The following is a 12,233-nucleotide window of genomic DNA, read 5'->3' as shown; positions in this document are numbered from 1 at the left end:
GTCCAGAGCCGTCAGAGCCATCTGTCAGTCCGGAGCCACCAGACCCGCCCGTCAGTCCGGAGCCGCCAGAGCCACCCTCCTGTCCGGCGCCACCAGAGTCTCCCGCCTGTCCGGCGCCGCCAGAGTCTCCCGCCTGTCCAGTGCCGCCAGAGTCTCCCGCCTGTCCGACACTGCCAGAGTCGCCCTCCTATTCGGGGCCCGCTGCAAGGGTCCCCAGTCCGTGGTCGGTGGTGAGGGTCGCCGCTCCAGAGGCGCCTCCTAAGTGGGCCAAGACTAAGGTGGAGTGGGGTCCACGTCCCGCGCAAGAGCCGCCCTGACCTTAGTTCCTTTTTTATGTCTCTTTTTTGGTTTGGTTGGGGTGGGCATTCTATGTTGTTTTTCTATGTTTTGTTTTCTATGCGTTTTGCCTGGTATGGTTCTCAATCAGAGGCAGCTGTCTATCGTTGTCTCTGATTGAGAACCATACTTAGTTAGCCTTTTCCCACCTGGTGTTTGTGGGTAGTTGTTTCCTGTTTTGTGTTTTCACCTTTCAGGACTGTTTTGATTTTCATTTCTTACATTCACTTTGTTATTTTGTATTTTCGTGTTTTGTGTTAAAAAATGATGGACACTTACCACACTGCGTTTTGGTCCGATCCTTCCAACTTCTCATCCGATGAAGACGAAGATCGTTACAGTATGGGACATCTTTATAGCTTAGTTTCTCATTTAGGTTAGGGCATAGGTACACAGTAGGCTATAAAACATGTGACTGTATATATTCTTTAAGAACAGTGTAGAAAAAAGGATTGCACAGATATACTTTACAATAGGCATATACTTTACACTAGTAGACTAGAAAGAGGCGTTGCAGGCAATTCTCTGACAACTGGTATAGTATTGAAGGGACCCTGCTTAACACAACTGTCTTTACAAAACAGCCTTAAAGATTCTGGGTGAGACTCCACGTCGTTGCATCTAGCCTGCGAGGAGTCAGGTTCATGTACTGTAACCGGCACATGGAAACAGACAGCAACAAAAAGACAGCGTGATCCTGGCAGAACAAAGATGGCTGCTTGTCTGCCTTTCCTTGGAGGAGCTATCGTCTGTGTCAGGGAGAGCCTTTTAATGTTTTTGGAGATGCCACTCATCTCCTCGGCAACAGCCAGGTACACACACACTTTAAAAAGGTTTACATAAAATAGGTGTCAGAATCAAATGGCACTTTAAGACGAGAACGCGAGGAAGGGGGGAAACCTAGGTAACCTGATGGTTGGTTGCTGGAGGTATGAAACAAAATATCATGCAGCGGGTGCGTTTAGTCATCTTTTGTTGTGTTGCGGGTAGGAAACTTGTCAAGATCAGCATTTAATAGCTCTTCAGTGTCTCTTTTATGTGTGTTCACCTGGAGAGCTAGCCTAGAGGTTGGCTGGCACGTTGTGTTAGCTCTGTAGTTCAAATGTAACATTAGCGTGGGAGTGTTCGAGGGGGTGTCGGGGGCGTGTGTGTGGGCCTGTGCGTGCATGTTGATGCATGTAAATGTATGTGCTTCTAAATAGTTTTGAGGCGCGTGTATTTTCAAGGTTTGGCAGGAATGAGAATAACTAACTTCACACACAGATTTGTTCTTTTAGATTAGTGTTACAGTGATATGTATACATTTGCGGGCATGGTACAGTACTCTACAGTGCAATCAATGCAGAAATATTTGATACATTCACATCACATACCTTTTAATACTCCATTCTGTTTAGTATTATTATATAATGCTTCCTGCTCTGTTCCCTAGTTCTGTATTGATTTGCTCTCCCATCTGTGATCACACACACACACACACACACACACACACACACACACACACACACACACACACACACACACACACACACACACACACACACACACACACACACACACACACACACACACACACACACACACACACCCGAGAAGAGTTAGTTACCGTTTGATTATCGTCTCCAATTAAACATCCTTCAACCCGTCAGCCCATATATATTCATACTCACCATCCAAACCACCAGCATGCCCCGACCGCCAACCCCTCAGAGCAGGGTCTCCCTAAATCGATGCACCTCGCCGTCTACACAGACAATTTATCTGCCTCCTCACTTAACTCTTTCCCTCTCCCCCTCCGACGCCATGTCCCCCTCTTCCCCCTTACCCAGCAGGCAGTAGCGTCAGAGAGAGACATGGCAAGTGGAGAGAGATAGAGAGAGAGAGAGAGGGAGAGAGAGAGAGAGACGTTAACCTGACCGCGAGTGTCTCTAACCGTTGCTTAATTAAACCCACAAGGCAGTAAGAAGCCCCCGGATAGGCCCCCTTAGCGCTACTCTGCCAGACGTCTGGCTGGGTGTGACAAGACCTTTAAAACTGAGGGCATTACATTAGTTATGCATATGCTGCTGTCTGGTCTGGTGTGGGTCTGCAATGTGTGTTTGTGTTACTCTGCGCCATGCTAGACAGTCAGGGAGGATGGAGGCCCCGGCCTAGCTAGCATGAAGGGTCTGGGTCGACGAAGCTGTGATAGGACACATGGACAATTAGGCACACCATACTGTGTGCTTGAAGGTATATTAGCAGGCTCTTAGAACTCTCAGTGTATAACTTCAGTATATTGTGTGTATATTTTTTCTTGGTGGTCAGTGAGGATACAAAATGGACAACACAATATGATACTCCATAGGAATAACTATCCCAAAGTGTATAACAGCCACTTCTCATAAACTAGGAACCGTTGCTTTGTTTTTGTCTAGAAAACCCTGCTATACTGCTATACTGTATTAGTGTGGCCTCTCTGTCCCTGAATCCCTGCATCTGTCAATCTCCCCAGCTCTCCCTCTTTCTTTCTGCCTTCTTGTGCTATTGGACCCATCACATTGGTTATTCCCCTCTCAAAACAAAAATCAATATGCCTGTAAAGTGACCCATAAATTATGTGGTGGCTCCAGAAATGTTTGTTCAGAGCTGTCTTTGTGAAGGCGTCCGGCCTCTCTTCCCTCGCTCACCTCTCTGTTTGTACTGCTCCGAGTCTGACTGGGCCCGGCTCATTAGGGGATATTCTGGTGACGATGACGGATAACCTGTCTCTCTCTCTCTCGCTCTCTCTCTCTCCCTCCTTCTCTTTTCATTGCTTGTTGTCTCTCACTCTCTCTCTCACTCTTTCTGCATCTCTCTCGCTGTCAATCTCTCTCCCTCACACCATCTCTCTCTCTCTCTCTCTCTCTCTCTCTCTCTCTCTCACACACTCTTTCTCTATTTCCCTCTTTCTTATTAATGCATAATAGCAGAGCTTGCCATTTGAATATTTCATATGCAGGCTGTAATCTGTTTGTAATCGCCTTGCTAACTGGCCAGCAGGAGAAGAAGAGGAATACAAAAAAGGGATCATTTGAGGAACAAAAATGGTCGGAGGAATATCGAGAGGCCTTCTGCAGCTAATTCACAACCTCTCCCCTCCAACAGGAGAGAGAGAAAAAACACAGGCTGCTTGTCTGTCGATGAGAGGGAAACTTAATAAAGATTTTTTGTATTTTTTTGTAGTTGGTAATGAATGATCTTCAGGGATAGTGGGCTAGCCCACTTGGTGCTTTTGAAGTAGCTGTAATTTATGACACACACCATACATCAAGTGCATAAGATAGCATTATGAGCATTGAAATGAAAAGGGTATTTGCAGCATTAGTTCCCTCTTCCTGCGAGGGACGTGATTAAATGATTAATGAAATGCCCCTTTGCATGCGCATTCTGAAACAGCAATTAGACACGGGCTGGAGAAACCCACCCGTCCAGCCTCTCCCCCTCCTTTTAATGCTATCTCATTCCTGATTCATAATGGAACATATCTGAGCATTAGACCTGAAATGGTTACAAAAGCATAAAACAGGAATGAAATTGGAATGGTTTTAAATGTGCCCGGCCATAATTGAAAGGTACTGGGCTATTGTGATTACAAATGTCCCATTCCATGCTTTGATTGGCATACTAAGGCAGGCTGGCGACTACGTTTGTATTGTTTAGCATTTTGCTGTTAAACAGTAAATAGGAAAAGACTATAAATATAATATATGGTGAAACGTGTGTGTGTGCATGTATGTGTGTGTGTGTGGTGTGCGTGTGCGTGTCAGAGAGAGCGATTTAAGCTCCCACTAATGCACTGGAGGCAGTGCTGTAAATGATCATTGAAGGGTCTGCAAGCTAACCTATAATTACAGGAAAGAATGTGGCAGCTCTGGCATTTCATAACCATGTCTTCTCAAAGCCCGCTTTGTGAGTTTGTCACCAATGATAATTCAGATAGAGGCTCATTACCGAACATCACAACACTTTAAAAAACCTTTTTCGCCTTTGTAGCGTGGTGCAGGGAATAAAGGTCTATTTTAATGGCGAGGTTCTTTTGTGTCCTGCAGACAAAATCCAATCAAGACGAACCGTCATCAACTGTTATGGCTGTCTGCTTTAAAAAAAATTCTAATGAAGGAGATACAGTCTGCCGCTGAATAAATGCCCACTTTGGAAGGGGAGCATTTTTTAAATGTTCTCAACGTTAAATTGCCTTTATTGTTTTCTGTAAATGAATTGGATACAAATCCATTGTGCCAGACCAGCATCTTTTATCCTTCATAGAGTAGTGCTCTGGGTAGTCACCGACTCCCATCCACACTACAGAGGGCCTATTGTCATATTGGAGATGCTTTCACTGTTATATCAGAACCACATGCACCAGTATTACGTATCATTTCAGAATGATGTTGACAACAACAACAACAACATAATAATAATAATAATTTATGATAATACATCATTTAATAAATAATCATAATAAATAATCACATTTTTGCATTTTAATAATTTAAATGACAATGCCTGATTTTATGAATTTGTATGCATATAACATCATTAACGACTTCCCTCTCTCTCTCTCTCTCTCTCTCTCTCTCTCTCTCTCTCTCTCTCTCCCTCTCTCTCTCTCTCCCTCCCTCTCTCTCTCTCTCTCTCTCTCTCTCTCTCTCTCTCTCTCTCTCTCTCTCTCTCTCTCTCTCTCTCTCTCTCTCTCTCTCTCTCTCTCTCTCTCTCTCTCTCTCTCTCTCCCTCCCTCCTCTCTCTCTCTCTCTCTCTCTCTCTCTCTCTCTCTCTCTCTCTCTCTCTCTCTCTCTCTCTCTCTCCTCTCTCTCTCTCTCTCTCCCTCCCTCCCTCTCTCTCTCTCTCTCTCTCTCTCTCTCTCTCTCTCTCTCTCTCTCTCTCTCTCCTCTCTCTCTCTCTCTCCCTCTCCCTCTCCCCTCTCCCTCTCCCTCTCCCTCTCCCTCTCCCTCTCTCTCTCTCTCTCTCTCTCTCTCTCTCTCTCTCTCTCTCTCTCTCTCTCTCCCTGTCTCCAGGCACCTTAACAATGAGCATGCTCTAGACGACAGGAGCACGGCCCAGTGTCGAGTCCAGATGCAGGTGGTACAGCAGCTAGAGATACAGGCACGGCTCTTTTAGCATTATTACATTGCCATTGATTTCTAATTCATTTCTACGTGCCTGTTTGTGTGGCCGGCTAGGACAAAATGCAGCACACTAAGAGGTGGACACAAGCACACCTACCAGAAGCTTATATAGCGAGACCTAAACAAAGGAATCCTTGGGCCCACACCAAACCCATTATGACTGTTTTAATTGAATTAATGATGTGCTTATTTTCTCTCCTTTCCAATTAATAACGGAGTGCATCTCTCCCCTTTCCCTGCATGTTAATTAAATGCACTTTGCACCTGACGAAATCTCCTGAAGAAGGGAACTATTTTTAGTAGGTGGCGCGTGACCTTATTAACGTGTCACTCTGTCGAGATAATGAGTCCGGTGATTGAACGACATTATTACTCAGCATCCACGGCATTCCCACATTGCACTGGATTTACACCACGGCTGTCTATTTTCTGTACTGGATTTACACTGTGGTACTGACAGTCAGGCCTGCTTTAGGCCCGGGGTAGCATGGACAAACAGACATGCTCTTCGAGTTCTAAGTTCCCACACACTCTCGCCCTCTCTCTCTCTCTCTCACACACACTAAGCTGGCTTGATGCTGATCTGAATGCTGCCCAAGCGTTCCACTATAAAGTTGTTTTCTACTCCGACAAAACGTCTAGTTTTTATGTTGTTGGGGTTTTGGAGGGTCTTAGAACAACAACAAAAAAACAAGAATTCTGATTTATATGTAAAAGAAAACTAAAAAGTATTTTTTTTCTTTTTATTTATTTTTTATTTTTTTGTTGCTGACACCCAAAGCCGCCAAACCTCGTGTTTACAGTGTGACCAATTACCAGTCGGCGTGTGCTCTTTTATGTCCTTCCTCGCCTCCTTTTTTCCCATCACTCCATCCCTGAGAGCCGTCACTGGTAATGAGGCCCAGTTCAGTCTAGTCCAGTGTTGCTGGATGCTGCATGCCGCTGTCTTCGTGTTGTAGCTAGCGCAGGAGGAGTGGAGTTCAGTCTGTTCACACTGCCTGGTCCCTGTCACTCCCAGTGAGTTAGATTGATGAGAGCAGATTGCAGGGCCACTAACTGGACCTCCAAGGGAACAGGGGGGAGCACGGAGGCGGGCCTGGCTGGCACTCTGTTTGAAGGACCCCTTCACCTCTTGGCAGCTGTTGGCTAGGGTCCATCTCTCTAACCGTGTCCACAGGACTTTGAGGAGGCACTCAAGACCCTCTAATTTAGAGCCTGAGTATCTTTTTGCTGTCAAAGCATCCGTGACCTAAATTCTGCTATTGACAAAAAGATGAAGCGCTATTTGTTTTCCCCGACCTCTTCGCACTAAACTTCCCCTTGCCCGACACCACCACCACCAGCAGCAGAAATGTTTTGTCTCTCTCTTCTCTTCTCCTCTTCCTCTCCTCCGCTGGTTTGGTTTAAGTCTGTGTCTTCAAGGCAGACTTAGCTAGGAGCCCCAGACTGGGCATATGCAGGATTCATTACAAGAGAGACAAGCTCGATAACAAGATGTAATACTGTTGCAGTCTGGGGAAAATCGCTCATTTCTAAAACTGTTTTATTTTCTCTCCCTCTCTCCGCTAACAGCTTTCTAAAGAACGTGAGCGTCTTCAGGCGATGATGGCCCACTTGCACATGCGGCCCTCGGAGCCCAAGCCATCTCCAAAACCTGTGAGTGCATATTGCTCTATATACAGTAAACAGGGTTTGGCTGAATGAGCCCCAGCAGATGAAATGAAACAGTTTAACCGTCAGCAGTTAAAATGGATGGAGGGATAGAGGGATGATAGTGGGATGGAAAGGCAATACCAGGTTACACATCTCCCATCAGATACATCTCAGTCTATGACAGAGAGGACAATAGAGCCAGGCGTGTATTAAATCACAGGCTTGAGTCCTTTGCCAAAACGCTGGGCCATTTCATTGTGATAGATATAATGGTCAAAACAACCTGTTATAGCACCACAGTCCAAAGCAGCACTTAAAAGTCGAGTGAGAGAAATGAGAAGATGTTTCATTTGGACAACAAACATCTCAACTGATAGCTGTACTGGTAAAGATGATGAGCAATGAAATAGCCCAGTAATAAGTATGCAATAAAATGGGCTTATAATGGATATAAAATCCTACAAATATGGGCAAAAATTGGGCCTAAAATCTATTTGACACTATTTCACTTTAATATATATTTGCTTTGAATATGGATACACTCACAATGCAAATATATTGATATTATACACACAATTTAAAATATTGCATTTGCTAAAACAATGCATAATTTGTGTTAGTATTGTTGACCTAATTTTTAAAGCAGTTTAAAAAAAATTGACAGTAGAAACATTGTTAGTATGTTGCTGCTGCTTAGTAAGTGCCTAGTTTCAATGGGATAATATTCCTGCTCATCACCTCTCATCATATAAAGTAGAATCACAAGATAGAATAATTATCCTGCAAACCCGTCAGGAATCGTCTGCTTTCCTCCAATTTATTATTCAATCACTTTTTTCCCCCATTTTTTTTTTATCTTCAAAACTCCAGCAGCTTGGTTACATCTAGTCTAATAAAGAATGTTCAGGACTGTAATCCAAGACTGCATATGAATGAATAATGTTAATGAAGTGCTGCATTACATAAACCGCACATGAAAGAACTGCTAATTGCATTTGATGATGCGTAATTCATACAGAGATCCTTAAATGAACAAACTCTCTCCAGCTTCAGTTTTAAGGCTCCCCCTTTGGAGAACTAGAGAGGAGCGTAGTTATACTGTAGATTTTGGCATGTGAAAATGACTACATGTGTATAATACGTGTTATATGTGAAAAAAGGCATAGTTCCACCGCAATAGGAGATGGGTAATAGATATCATCATAGCATGGGTTTACAGCCCGAACATGGCTGGGGTTGAAACAGCCCACATACTTGATAAATATTAATAGTGTGAATGTATTGCCGGATGCTGAAATGAGTCTTGTTGGTTCATCACTGCAACCCTTAACAGCTATCAGTAGCCCAACACAAGGTGTTCCTCGCGCTGGGCGCACTGTCTATTATATGACCCCATTTACTCTCTGAATGGCACTTCATTAAATGTTACCTTTTGGCCATGCCATGGATGGATGAAAATCAAAGTTACCAAGGCTGCAGGTCCCTGAATAATGAGTTTTTTTTCTCTCTCTCTCTCTCCCAGACCCAACCTTGAATATATATATTCAGATGAGCAGAGAGGTGGCAAAGTGCTCATCCCTGCCTCTCATTCACTCTTCCTCTCAGTTAGGGCTTTAATAAATTCCATTTTGCAAATACTAGGATTGTATGCCTGCAAACATGTTACGCTTGTTGCCGTACCTGGTGGGGGGAGCGGAGGGGGGGAAAAAAAGAGGGAATCTTAACACTATAAATATACATGTGATTACACACACACACACACTTGATAGGATTTATTATGGAGTGCATTTTTGCTATGTTTGACAGCGTATCCAAACCCTTTGTGGGTCCCTGTGTTGAACATGTAACACATAATGACTGTTCACAGTGTTGCTGGGGTGGTGTGGTGTGTGTGTGTGCGTGTGTGTGCGTATGTGTGTGTGTGTGTCTGATGCTGTGAATGAATGGGGGATTAAGTAGGAACACACTTTAAAGACCTGGTTGGTTTGGTGCCTTGACCTGTTATGAATTATATGGAGATTTCTGTATTATACACATCCAACACACTCTTTTGTAAGCTGTTGTAGGGGGGGGGGAAATGTCAATATACATTTTCCTTTTCAATTGTCATGCTAGTTTACTGGCTGTACTGTGTTCCACAGTGACAGTTGCTGTAGTCTAGTCTACTTTCCTCCCAAAAGTAGTAAAGCCTTTCTGTCTCAGACAATGATGGTTATGACTTGTCCATCATCATTATTATTCCGTAATTCAATTACATAATTAGCACGTGAACATTTGAATTCATTAGCAATTGATATTTTTCACCTTTAAAAAATCAGCATGTTTTTGAAACTTACACTCGTCAGTCTTAGATTCATTCCTCCTTCCACTGTGCGTTAGAGTAAACTTGTACTAAGGCCACAGCTAGCCTATGCAGTAACTCTGCAGTCCTATGGAAAGTTCTTCTCTCTTAAGATTAGTTTGAGTTGATCTAATACATAACAATAAATGTCACTTAGCAGAGGCTTCTATCCAAAGTGACTTGTAGCCATATATTTTTTTTATGGGTGGTCCCGGGAATCAAACCCACCATCCTGCCGTTGCAAGCACCATGCTCTACCAACTGAGATACAGAAGTACTGATGTCAGTACAGGCCATACTGTTAACTAGCTGCCAGTCATCTCAGCCCAGACAGTCCCTCCCAGTATCAGCTCATTAGCTTTAAGTGGTGCTATAATGATCAGCTGAAAACCATAGATGCACCATAGTCTTTCCAATCTGATCTCATTGCATTTATCAACACACACTGTCGCAAATTATTGTTGAGGCCTCTCGCTCTCTCTCTCTCTCTCTCTCTCTCTCTCTCTCTCTCTCTCTCTCTCTCTCTCTCTCTCTCTCTCTCTCTCTCTCTCTCTCTCTCTTACAACCCTGCTCCCCTTTCAAAGTGATCTCCATACACTTTAATTCACAATGCTCACAAGCATTCCACTCGCCCCATTCGCAATTAAGCCAATTTGGTTTGAATATGTAATGATGTCATTTCCATTCCACCTAAATTAGCACAGAGACGCAAAGGTCAGGGTGGAAATTTCCACTCGGCTGGTTGGAACCCCATACAATCACATCACATGAGCCCAAGTAAAAAAAGGAAATACAAAAAGAGGGAGAAAAGCTATGTGGATTAGTGATGGGTTTCAGTTAGCGTTAGCGGCGAGGTAAAGTGACACTCTCTGGTCGGGTTTCAAAGAGGAAAGAAGCCGCGGCCACCAGGCGCATCGCTTTTGTTTTGTATCCAGGAAAGGTCAGGGTTGCCTGTGCTGTGGCCCGGCCAGCTGTAGCCATCTGTAGCCAGGTGGTGGAGGTGGCTGTCTCTGGCTCTCTCCCTACCACAGTTTAGTACACACTACATAGTGAGTTGTCTCTATGTGGGCTAGAGATGGTGGTTGGTATAACTCGGAGGACTGATCATGAGATCATCTTTTAATAGCGTGTTTGAATAATAATTCTTATGATACAATTGTATCCTTTAATTTGTGGAGATTGGCTGCTTCCTCTAACACAGCTTATTAGTGGAACCACAGCTGTAGAACTGTAGAGCGAATCCACTCTCATTTGTCAGAGAGCCCCTTCTGATGTAAAACCGTCTTTCTTTCTCCCTCCCGCTCTCCTGCCTCTACTTCCTTCTTCTCGCCCTCAATCATATTTCTCTCTTGTCCTTCTCTCCCTCGCTCTCTTTCCCATGCTCTCTTTCCCCTTTCTCTCTCTCCCTCTTTCACTCCACCCTGTCTCACCTTCCTTCACTCCCTCTCCTTCCTTTCCTCGCTCCCTCACCCCTTTCCTCCTTACTCAGCTGAACTTGGTATCGAGCGTCACCATGTCGAAGAACCTGCTGTCGGTGTCCCCTCCGAACGTACCTCAGACCCCCACCACGCCCAGCGCCCCCGTGACACCCATGTCCCAGGTGCCCCAGGTGCCCTCCCTGCTCAGCGCCGCCAACGTCCCCAGCATGGGCGCCATGCGCAGACGTCACTCCGACAAATACTCCATGCAACTGTCTTCAGGTAAGAACCTCTACACTAAGCCCAGTCACCTAGAGCTATGATCATTAATAAAGTTGGGTTCATTGAGTTTAATTGAATACTGTGTTGGACATTCAATGCATTGTCACTATTGGTTGTTGTTGTACAACGGCACAGTGTTTATTCCAATATGGAATGTTATATTTAATAGCAAAAAAAGCCTCTGTATAATCAATCTATATGTTAAATACACCAGAACTTTTTCTGAGCGTAATTATTACATGAATGTTAATTAAGTTCCAACGTAAGATGTTCTATGTATTAAGCTCTTTGCATCTGTCTTTGATGTTTATATTTACTCTCTGGTATTTAGTATCAAATATGCATGAATTATTCATGTTCATACAAAATATCTACATTGATCTAATTTCACATGGATGAATTAGTGTTTAAGATTTCTCATGAGAGAGATGAATAAAAATGATATTTAGTTAGACATGGAAAATGCTGATTTGATATGTGCTGCCCTCCCCTCCCTCTTCTCTTCTCTTTCTCTCCCGCTTTTCATTTGATGAAACCCTGAACTAATTCCAATACCTTGAAGAATAAAATTTACCAATTATTTCAGGTGGTGACACAGTATTTATTTTTCCAGAGATCGCCCCAAACTATGAGTTTTATAAGAATGCCGATGTCAGACCGCCATTTACTTATGCAACCCTCATAAGGCAGGTGAGTGGGAGAAAAAATAAATTAACTTTGCCTGATTAGATGTAAATGAATTGCTGCTTGAATCGCAGGCAGCTCTGAGAGTGTGTGTCATGCCGCCTAGTTAGTAAACCATTATTTGTTGTCGTCTCATTTCAGGGTATCATGGAGTCCGGCGACATGCAGTTAACGCTTAATGAAATCTACAGCTGGTTCACGCGCACATTCGCTTACTTCAGACGCAACGCAGCTACTTGGAAGGTACCTACCCTAAACCTACTCTTACAGCCTTAGGGTACACTACTTCCTCATTCAGAGACACCTCTTTGTGCCATACCTGCAGTAAGAAAAGCTTGGAGGAACATTTATTTACTTGACACCAACAGATTA

The 12,233-nt window shown here is 43.9% G+C and overlaps 1 protein-coding gene across 18 annotated transcripts in view; it reads left to right on the top strand.

The window, feature by feature from the left end:
• The window catches only part of LOC124013961 (forkhead box protein P2-like), a 116,798-nt gene that overhangs the window by 89,687 nt on the left and 14,878 nt on the right, over nucleotides 1-12,233 (top strand). For 13 of the 18 annotated variants that reach the window (XM_046328562.1, XM_046328556.1, XM_046328553.1 and 10 more), the window contains 5 exons: nucleotides 5,373-5,460; nucleotides 7,056-7,139; nucleotides 10,967-11,177; nucleotides 11,764-11,867; nucleotides 12,003-12,104. In XM_046328562.1, the coding sequence (XP_046184518.1) occupies nucleotides 5,373-5,460; nucleotides 7,056-7,139; nucleotides 10,967-11,177; nucleotides 11,764-11,867; nucleotides 12,003-12,104 (589 nt within the window). The remainder of the gene's footprint in view (nucleotides 1-5,372; nucleotides 5,461-7,055; nucleotides 7,140-10,966; nucleotides 11,178-11,763; nucleotides 11,868-12,002; nucleotides 12,105-12,233) is intronic. The other 5 variants (XM_046328569.1, XM_046328568.1, XM_046328559.1 and 2 more) reach the window with 1 other exon arrangement.

The sequence above is a fragment of the Oncorhynchus gorbuscha genome, linkage group LG25, assembly GCF_021184085.1.
Source record: "Oncorhynchus gorbuscha isolate QuinsamMale2020 ecotype Even-year linkage group LG25, OgorEven_v1.0, whole genome shotgun sequence".
In the NCBI taxonomy this organism is placed as follows: domain Eukaryota; kingdom Metazoa; phylum Chordata; class Actinopteri; order Salmoniformes; family Salmonidae; genus Oncorhynchus; species Oncorhynchus gorbuscha.
This window is presented reverse-complemented; position numbering and strand designations above follow the sequence as displayed.